This window comes from Harpia harpyja, chromosome 11, assembly GCF_026419915.1.
Source record: "Harpia harpyja isolate bHarHar1 chromosome 11, bHarHar1 primary haplotype, whole genome shotgun sequence".
NCBI classification, from domain to species: Eukaryota; Metazoa; Chordata; class Aves; order Accipitriformes; family Accipitridae; genus Harpia; species Harpia harpyja.
In genome coordinates, this window is record NC_068950.1 from 41,540,732 (window position 1) to 41,551,218 (window position 10,487).

The 10,487-nt window shown below is 39.9% G+C and overlaps 1 protein-coding gene across 1 annotated transcript; it reads right to left on the reverse strand.

The window, feature by feature from the left end:
- Positions 1 to 3,473: 3,473 nt before the first annotated feature.
- Positions 3,474 to 10,449, reverse strand: TACSTD2 (tumor associated calcium signal transducer 2). The gene has a single exon (XM_052800706.1). It carries the CDS (start codon positions 7,027 to 7,029, stop codon positions 6,094 to 6,096), a length of 936 nt encoding a protein of 311 aa, XP_052656666.1. The 5' UTR covers positions 7,030 to 10,449; the 3' UTR covers positions 3,474 to 6,093.
- Positions 10,450 to 10,487: the final 38 nt, after the last annotated feature.

Genomic DNA, 10,487 nt, shown 5'->3' on the forward strand with positions numbered 1-10,487 from the left:
AATTCAAGTAAAAACTAATTGATGGTTTTGTCATTCAAGTTTCAGTGTAATTCACTTTTGCTCCTTAGTGCGAGGCTAAAATCTTGGCAGAAACAATGCACTCCATCAGCCTTCTGCAAGCCTTCAGAAATTGGATTTAATGCCACTTAACCGGTTTGGCTAGTTGAAATCTCAGGAGTTCACATTCACTTAAAAGACTAGGCAACACTTTTCATAAATATCAAGATTTTCCAAATCTTGTTCACTAGAATATCTTGTCTTGATCCACTGAGTGTATTGTATTGTGTACTAACTGCCCCTTGCCCCACTGACATACCAGCTAGTAGACACTATTTAAGAATGCAATAGGTAGTAACTATTTCTGCTTATTATCTATGTCATTGATGTAAAAAAAAAAGTAGATTCAAAATCCAGAAGATGAAGTTACTCAACCAAACAGAAGTTCACTGCAAGACTTCCTCTAAAAGTTGTTATAAAATTCAGTACAGTCCTTTCTTTCCAAAGCATGCGTGAAGAGGTTGTAAGGAAGGAGTGGTCTTTTCTTTGCTTGCTATTTTACAGTACTTTAATTAAAGACTCTCAGTAAAAGCCACAAAAGACTATTGGATCCTTTCCTACTAAGGAATTGATTTTGATATCCCAGAAGTCCAGTTTGTTAGTGCCATTTATTCAGCAGTGGCATTCCTGGGAATCCCTTAGTGCTGCCAGTCTTACATTGAGTTGCACTAACGTTGAGTACTTTGCTGGCCCAGGATGCTAGTCAACCCAGAGTTAAGTGCGTGAGCTATTTTTCTTCTTCTCTGGGGTAAGATAAATATAGACAAGATACTGTGAGTTAAGGAACTAGATGTACAAACATTCAGATTAAATACATTTTAGGAACTTGTGATTTTGAGGGCCTTAAGATGAAGTAATGAACATGAACTCCAGCATTGCTTTCAGCTTGCCAGATCTGACAACCATTGCACTTTAGAGGGCAACTTGGATGCTTAGTAGTTGCAAAACTGGCAGAAATTCTGAGAATCTATCACTTAATAATTTTTATTCTCCTAGCTTCTAATTCTTGCACATAATTTTTAAACTACTTTTGAACTGCATAAAAACATAAGTGAAAATAGTAAATATGGCAGAATTCTTCTACTAGATCTCTAAAATGCAAAATTTGTTTGGAGAGACTGAAAAAAGGGAGCATTAATTAACTTTCTGTACTCAAGAGATTTTGCTTAAGTCCTTCAGCAGAACTGAGACAATTACAAAGCTATTGTTTTTCCAACAACAGAAAAGAGCACATGAAGATAGGAAGAAAAAAGGAGAACTCAACAGACCAGTGCTAAAAATGAGTGTGTCTGTACTGCACAGTGCAGTGGTTACAGCATAGCCACTTTCAGTTACTTTCTGGTTGTTCCACTTAGCTTTTCTGGGTGCAACTAGACTAGAAAAACCGCTGAGATTTCTCATTTCAAACCTTACAAGGGCAGACATTTATTTCAAACAAAACTTTTTCAGCTGAAAAAGGTTGCGTGCATATGCCACCAGTACTGTTGGACCCACATGTAAAAATCCCAGTGGCAAATTAGAAATGCATTCTCATTCAGTCTTCCATTTAGATAATACAAAGTCTCCCTAATTGTTTCTGTGGCACTTGATTTGTGCTGGAGTAGGACTGTAAGAGTGTTATTCCTTGGGGAATAGGGATTGTCATGAAAATGAGATGTGAATCTTGTCAGACTGCCTGGCGGGTATGAAATTTTAACTAGCTGAATCCTGGTACAAGGAATTTTGTTAGAACTGCGGAATAATAATTGTAAAAGTTCTGGAAGTTGATTTTTTCCTGCTCTGGTAGCAATTGTAATGACTCAAGATTAATTTTAGCATTAAAAATAGGTAATTGCAGTACTTGAGACCCTGAGGCAAATCAGGGTAATGCTTTAGAAGGATAATTATACCTGCACGAGGAAGACTATCTGTTTAATAGCATTAACTGGTCCAATTAAGGAGAAGTGGAAGAAGGGCCAATTTGTTACTTCTTTAACTATTCTCTGAAAAAGTGGTTTCGATATGCAAGCAATAGAAATTGGTTTGTTTTTTCTAAGGTGATTCTCCGAGGTTTAAACATTTTAAGGACTATTTGGGGGGATCTTGTCTCTAGTTGTCATTAAGTGCTTAACATCACAGACGTGCTGGTGTTTTACCATCTAAACAAGAAGAGAGGGGTTGGGTGCGTTTATGCAGCAAGCATTTTGTTTCACATCGTTAACCTAATCTGGCCATAGTCCCAGTCTAAACATCCATAAAGAGATTATTCTTAATCAGGGGAAGATGGGACAAGAAGAGGATTCTTTGTTGTTCCAAAACAGCAGCAGGTTTGGGCTATTTTACCACTGATAAGAGCTAGAGCAGGCTGCAGGCTGGCTGAATGCAATGTAGGATCTGCTGCCACAAAGCTTTCCCTAGGGCCTGCCTGCTCTAACATAAATAGTGATGTGTGTGCCTTTAAGTATAGGTGTGGGAATGGACGTGTGTGTACACACGCCAGTCAGTTGCAAACTAATGCAGGGATTTTGTGTCAGTGTGTTGGGAGAATACATACTTGCATATATAAGCAGGCATGGATTTTACCAGGGGGAATAGAGGGAACAGAGTTTAAGAGGGTTTTAATCCCTCCATGAATCCTTATCTTTCATTTCCTTGCTGTAATGCTGGCATTGCTTCTGGCACTGTCCTCAGATCTTGAGTGGTTAAAAAAGTTTTAACTAAAAGTTAAAAGCAAAGGCCAGAACTGGCTTTGTGCAGTTGCACAAAGGTAGTGTGCTGTACGGAAAGGGCAGTGCTATCCTCTTCAGAGTCGTAGCACAGAGACAGGATTTTTTTCTCTGCCAGTGGTTATTTTGAGCTTTCCAAGGCAGCCCTTCACCAGTTGGAATTGCAGAACGTAATTTCGGCAATGGACAGCTCTACCTTCGTTAAAGCATGCATACTGTCTGTTATATAATCCAGGTAGGTAATAGCACAAAGGCACTTTTGTATCAGCTATGGGTTTAGTTCTGTATCTACTTACAGATAGATTCATAAATATGTATGTATTTATACCTACAGAGTATTAAAACAGCATTCTAAAACAAAACAGTCCCCTGAATACATTTATGGCTGAGCAGACCCCACAGAAACTGATACAAGATTGATGTTAATCGCATTGTTCAGGGTGCTGCTTGAAAGCTGTCAACCAATGCCGCCTAGAACATAAAACCACCATCACCATGCTGGCTGTACCCACGGAACCCACTGCAAAGTGGATAAAGCCAAATTACTTAAATACAACGAACAAACACGCCATTAAAACAGGATGATGTAATCAGGAAAAGGATAACAAGAAATTTCAGAGTTAAAAATCTGTAAATTAGAGTAAATAATAAAAAGCATTTTAATTTTGTAAAAGCTGACAAGGAGTTCATTTTCTCCTTTTCAGGGAGAACATCGGCAGTGGATGGAAAGTCAAACAAGCTGAACATCATGGACTGTTACAGTAAAATACTTGATCTACCATCTGCAAAAAAGATACTAATATATAGCCTGAGAGGTGGTATGACTGGAGCAGCAGGAAAGAAAGGAGTGCTTAGCAGGACCAATGGGTATATTTGGTTTATTAAAGTCCAGATCCTACAGTAGCTTTACATAGCTTTATTCAAGTAGAATGATCTAGTCCAAAGAGAGGTTCTCTGAGCTCTGCACTGCAATTAATCTTCCCATTCTTTTGATTAATTGCAGACACGTACCTTACCACTCCTATTAAATGACCCTAGTGCATTTCCAGTCCCCTAGCAGCATGCAGTCTGCTGGTGGTGATGACTAGCAAGAAAATAACTGACCACAACACGATTTTCATGCAGCAGTCCTTTAATGATTAATAAAAATATGAAAGGCATCACAACAGCCTCTCTTCTCAATCTCAGCTTCTAAAAAGAAAAGCAGGAGTCAAAGATGCTGAAACTGTTACCTGTTAAGATTTTTTCAACAATTAGTCACTTTTGCCTCTCATAATCAAAATTATGCCTACATGTTAATATTCTAATATAAAAGCTCATCATTTACCTTGAAAATAATTTTTTTTCTTATGACAGAAATGAGAAAAATGCAGTGATTTTAAAAGAATGTTGAAAGCCACAGTAGATCCCCAGAAAAGACTGCACATCTCAGGATCTTCTCTGATGGAAGGACAGCACCAACCTCTCAAACACATAGCTTTTATCAGCTCTGCATAAGTTAAGAAAGTGGTTAAGCAATGTACTTGGAAAATTTTTATTGTCATCCTACATTTCCTCAGCACTGAGGGCTACTCAGCTCCAGATTTTTAATTTAATCCATTTTATAGAAACCTAGTTGCAAAATTGTGTGGAGTTAGGCTAAGTTCTGAATTTTCCTATGACTTGGGAAAATTCAGCCTAGATATTAAATTCTCACTTCATCTCCTATCAGTACTAATGTACATACTTGACTGAAAAACAACCAGCTTGGACCTGTTGCTGTAAGGCACACAATTAAATTATAGACCCTGCTCCAAAATTTTTTGAATGTACTAATACCGCTGATGCAACTGCATAAAAATCTTATTTTGGGGAAACATGATGCATCTGCCCCATTCTATGTATCCAAAGTCAAAATACTTCCAGCACGTAAGTGAACAAGAATGAGGTTAAATGGAAATGGTGTATGTTGAGCCAAAAATTACTAAACAAACAAACACCTCCACCCCCCCAAACAGCAAGTCTCTTCCATATAAACAAAGGCAGAAACAGAATCAAAGCATCTTCACTTTTTTCAGTGAAATACGCATCAGAGATGCATATTTAATAGTTTGTCCTAGAAGCAGCGCATTACTGACTGTTATTACAATTACAAACTAGTAATGTTGAAACTAATTAGCAGAATAAAAGAGCTGACCCTGCTGCAGTGCCTAGGTGTAGCAGTCTCATTGTGAACAAAGCAGATTAGACTGATGGGGCTTCAGACATCCATATGCAGTACGGAGAATATAACTGCCAAAATTTCAACATTTAACAACTAGCATTATTTTCTTTAAAATGTCCTTCATGGTGGATATGACCTCTCAGACAAGGAACACAGCAGATGAGTACGTAGCAAAGAAGTCCAGTTCTAGTGTCTTGGCCAAATTCCAACTTCAGTAATTACACTCTGCTCTTAAATTCCCCCTGCAGCTCTGCTAGAATAAAGTTCTTTTTCAGCTTGTCCTTAAGCATTGTGTAGTATTCTTGTGAAGCTGTACAACACTGAAAAATATCTCCTCCCATTAAAATTGCAAGGGGAATTTAGGTAGACAGAAAGCTATTACCAGAGTTTGAATTTGGGTGGAACACCAAGGTTAACTTACACTTGCATTGGGATCAAGGGATCTTTGCTGACTAGGACTGTCAGACCCTTGTTAAAGAGCACACGTGGGAATAGCTCACCGTGCTGCCTGAATACAAACTCAGAAACTCCGCACCTGGAAGTGACCGTGGGAATGTTTCCTAACAAATGACTCTGTATAAAAGCCTCTGGAGCTGTAGAATATCTTATCAAAACCTTATTTGGTTATTGAGTAGTATTTATGAAATTATTTGTTGATTAAAAAAAAGTTCTAGCAACTTTAAAAACAACCCACATTTTAAAAAAGTCTTTACCAACAGAAAAGCAGCTATCTAACCCAATCATGCCAAGGCAAGTATTTGAATTTTGATAAGTAGATATACCAAGACCACTCAAAGAGTATTTAAGCAAGCTGAACCAGGCCTGCAGTACTAGTGAAAGCATTCTACATTATGCTAAATAGAAAACTGTAACAATTTTCTTAGCCTCTAAATTGGGACACATTTAAAATATTTAGGTAACTTGATTCCCAAATTAGTTTATACCCAAAACCAAAAAATTCATTCTTACTAAACTAGAATAATTTAGAATTATCACTGTACAAATTCCTGTAAAAAGGAAAACAACTCTCCAGATCCATCCACATACACCGAGTCTGTTTCCTATTTGTATTTTGTGTTTTTTTTTTCTTTCTTCTTTTCTTCCTGTTGTTGCCTTTCTTTTTTCAGATCAGGGCAGCTGTAAGCTTGGTGCTCTTATTTCACCCATTTCTTTAATCTCAACTTTCTCATATTTTCTTGTCCGCAGCCACTTCAGAACAACCAGCACAGTGATGCCAAAGCCAGCGGTCAGTATCACCACTGTCACCACAGCACTAATGCCAGAAACCAGTTGTCTCATGCAAAACTCTGGTGGCTTTTCATCAACATAGTAAATCCGTAGTTTTTCAATATCCAGAGCATCTCCATTGACAGAGACAGTTAATGTACTGTTGGAATGAAATACGGAGTCATCTTTTATATCTTTTTCAAAGTAATAGGCTACATGAGCTATATCTATGTCATACCTAGATTTCTCAGAGTCATTCTGGTTCAGGCCAATTCGGATAAGTGGGGAATCATACTTAATGGCTGCGATGTACTTGGGGTGCAGTTTGTATCGGCTCTCAAACAGATGTTTCAGGGCGTTTGCTACCTCAGGAACATCGAAAGCACTGGACCTTTTTTTGTGCTTCAGTTCAATGTAGATCCATCTTGTTCTAACCAGTTCACTACAACTCAGGCTTTTGCCACCCTTTTCAGTTCTTCTTACTCCAGCAGTGTTCACACACCAGCAAGTATCAGTTTGATTGCACTGCCTGGCTTTGAAGATACCACTGTCCTCACAGTCTGGATTGTAAATGCCATCATTATCTAACAGCCCACGGGGACGGCCCCTGAAGCGCTTCTCCTTCAGGGGGATCATTTCTGCCTTCATCAGCAAGCATTTTGAAGTCAGTGTTGAACAGTCTACCTTGTGATTTGAACCTACCAGCACGCAGGTGCAGTTCCCAGATGCGTCCTGGGCACATACCGTCCACTTGTTGGTCGCGCAGGTACAGTTGTTCTCTGCTGATGAAGCTACCGCCAGAATCAAACCCAGCAAAACCCCAAACAGAGGCTCCATATTGCAGGTGAAAAGTGTCGATAAAGTCCCAAGTGATAAGAGACAGTATCTGAAGCTTTAATCCATTCATGGAGTCTGCTCGTTTCTACACACTGGTGTGCTGCTCCCTTTATCAAGATTCAAATCAGACCCACGAAACAGGTTCTCCTTCCAAAACAACTGGCATCTCATACCCAAACCCTAGAGAAGTCAACAAGCTGCACATTCATCTGTTACTTCTCAAGGAGTGGTGCCGATGCCTGCCTCCCCTCTTGATGAGGAAACAACAGGGAAGAGACAAAAGCCAACCTGAACCATAGCTCCTACCTTGGGCTTCCCCTATGGATTAAAGCACAAGCAGCTTGCCCTTTTTCTTCTTCACACTTTATATGGACTGTGCAAATGCATGTTTAAGGAATTTCTCCCATTTCTGTTGGAAGAAATCCTACTCCTCCCCTTCATCATGGTTTTTCCTGTGTCTTCCATCACATAGCTTCTGTATCATTCCGCTCTCTAGAGTCTTATCAGTTATGGACTTCCTCCATTCTACTTTCCTATATTTATAAAATAAAGCCTTTTGGAGTTTTATGTTTGCTGCCTGGAGTAGCTGCCAATTCAGGAGGAACGGCTGTTCAGCAGTTTGATGGCTGCTCTCCTACTTACAGAGCACAGGAGCGCAGCCTCATGTTCCAGCACGGAAAGCTTCTCTCCCCGCTCTCCTTTGGCACACTCTCATCCCAAGGCAGTACTAAGAATGATGATTTTCATGCTTGCATTACCCTTACAAAGTTGTTAGCCGTTTCTGAAGAAATTTTTCAATCTGAACTTTGAGTAATGCCTTTCGCAGTACACTCCAGTAGCTCCCAAGTGTCCTAATGATCTAAAAGCACGAGTTAACCATTTCCACGTGTTTCGGCAGCAGCTGAAAGATATTTTCCAGTTTGCATTAAGCAAGTCCCATTCATCCGATTTGTCAAACACTGTCAGACACTTTATAAATCATTATTTTGCAACAAGTAACCACCACAGAACAGCATATACGCCCTTCTCCCATCCACGCAACTTGCACACTGCCTTGCCATCGGCTCTTTTTACCTGTGCTGCTGTTTTCCTGAGGGCCTGCCCTGCTTCAAATCAATGCAAGCTGGGCTACTTGCAGCGATGGCATGTGTCCGTGTAAACAGTGGGAAGTTACCCTGGCCGCCAGTGAGTATTTATAACACAGTATAGGTTTAATATTAGAGGTCCAGATGTAAATACCCTCTACCACTAGAGAAAGGCACAATCTGGAGTTGAACTTTGCAGCTAAACCTATTTCTAAATAAGCTACAGAAACACATGCTACTTGAGGGAGCAAAGATGAGACAAGTTCTTCAAATTATTCCTGGCTCCTTTATAGCACATAATCACACGTCTCCGTTTCCCCTTCCTTTAGATAAAAGTAATAGTAGTTGCCTGTAATTGAGATCTACAGCTAAAATAATTATTAAAATTGCTAGGTATTTCAAGTTGTCATATTAATGATTCTTTGATAAGAGTTTAGTAACTCTTTTCTCATTTTTAATTTCTAAGTCATTAATTTACCTATAATAACTGCTTTTTTTTGAAATTCCACATTCCTCCTTCAAAGTCAAAATCCATTTAACTGTCACCTACGTACTCATATCTTGTCTTTTATTTCACATTATGAACTCTAGCAAGAGTAAGTTTTCTTTTTCTTCTCTCTGGAGGAGAGAGCCTCAACTGCTGTAAAGTTACAGCTTGCAAACCAGCTTCAGTGAAGCGATGGCCGTTTCTATACGGCTGAGAGCTGCGCTGCCCTTGTGCTTAGAAAGCACCATACGGACAGGCAGTAACAGGACTTTTTAGTAAATGGCACTGTGCTCGTATGCTGTTGACAGATATTCATGCTTTGTCTCAGCCTCATGTTATCATTTGATAGTTTCCCCTTTTTACGGACACTTTAGAGGAAAAAGAGGTTTGTCAGAAGTAATATATGGAAGAAAAACCATAGGTAACTAAATGAGATGGTCTGTTTTCCCTACCAGTGGAAGATTCTCATTGCTGTTACCTTAATTAAAAACTGCATTGTCTCTTCCCTCAAAGGTAGCCAGAAGCACAATGACAGTTTTACAATATACCCATCACCGAGCAAAAAGTGTAGAACAGTGGCAAGAGAAGGGCAAAGAAGGAATAATTTTAAGTTTTCCTGATAAAATTGCATAAGTTGCCAAAATGAAAGTGCACTTTTCTCTTGACTTTTTTGTGCTGGTGGATTTTGCCCTCTGTAAATAAGGAGAGGACAGACTTATTTTAAAGACAAAAGTCTTTCCAAATATCTATATACATAGATATTTATATGTATAAAAATATAGATACGTAATGCCTCTATGACACTAAAAAAATAAAAAGTATTATTTCCTTTAATCTGTGCTAAGCTGTAATGGCACTACAAGGGTTAATTCTTTAGAACAGCAGGCTGTAAAAGGAATAATCCTGTAGGAAATGTGGAGTGCATTATTTCTTTAGTGATCTCTGCTTCCATGGAAACAATTTCTCGGCACAATTCTAAATCTCATAAAAATAGGGCACGAGGTCTATGTAAAACAGCAAGACATTTCCAATTAAACAACCAGAATGCTTTTATATGGGCCATTAAATACTTTGTCCCGTATCAAATATGATTACAGTGTTCACTGGGATGTTAACAACCAGCTACTTCCCATGCGCCGGCTCTGCGGGTCCGGATGAAGTCACCCTGCACGCATCCTGACGTCCCTCGCCTCTGCAGCAGTGTTCACAGCAACAGCACAGCACGTTCCCGTCCCCTTGCAGACGCCGGGGTGCACCGCTCCGCCGCACCGCGTCTTTTGAGGTGCACCGTCCACCTCCGTGCTGCTTGCTTCCCACCGCCGCGGCGTCTCCTTCCCCTGCACACCACCGTGTCCTCATAGCTCAGTAATGCCCAGCAGACCAAATCCTCTGCTAGCACAGCAGGAAGGAGTTTGTCTGGCTTCTGCTGCAGGCAGAAATACAGCTAGAACCAACACACTCGAATCAAATTTGGGTAATGAATACAGTTGGTTGAAAGGTAATCTGATGATCGCCTTCAGAATTCACTGGAGTTGCCCAGGAAAACAAACCTGTTACACTACTTACTTTAGTGATCCTACAGCCAGGATTCTCTCTGTGAAAACGGCGTGGAGAATACCCATCTACCATCCTGGCACCCCTGCCACAAAGCACCACTGGATAACTTTTGGAAGGAGACTAAAGCAGAGGGTTTGTAAGCACAAATGAAAGAAACAAATCTATACCAAGGTACACACCTACTGCCCATAAAATTTAATCGCTGGCCAGAAGTTCCCATGCAATACTACTACCAAGAAGAGTTTTGCTCTTAGTCCAAACCCCGTTTTGTATCAGCTGTGACGACGCTCCCTCTAGTGGCTGTGGGACTGCGTTGAATCACTGCGTTA

Bases quoted from the DNA above. Each gene is read 5' to 3' on its own strand.
- TACSTD2 (XM_052800706.1), bottom strand. From the start codon at position 7,029: ATGGAGCCTCTGTTTGGGGTTTTGCTGGGTTTGATTCTGGCGGTAGCT.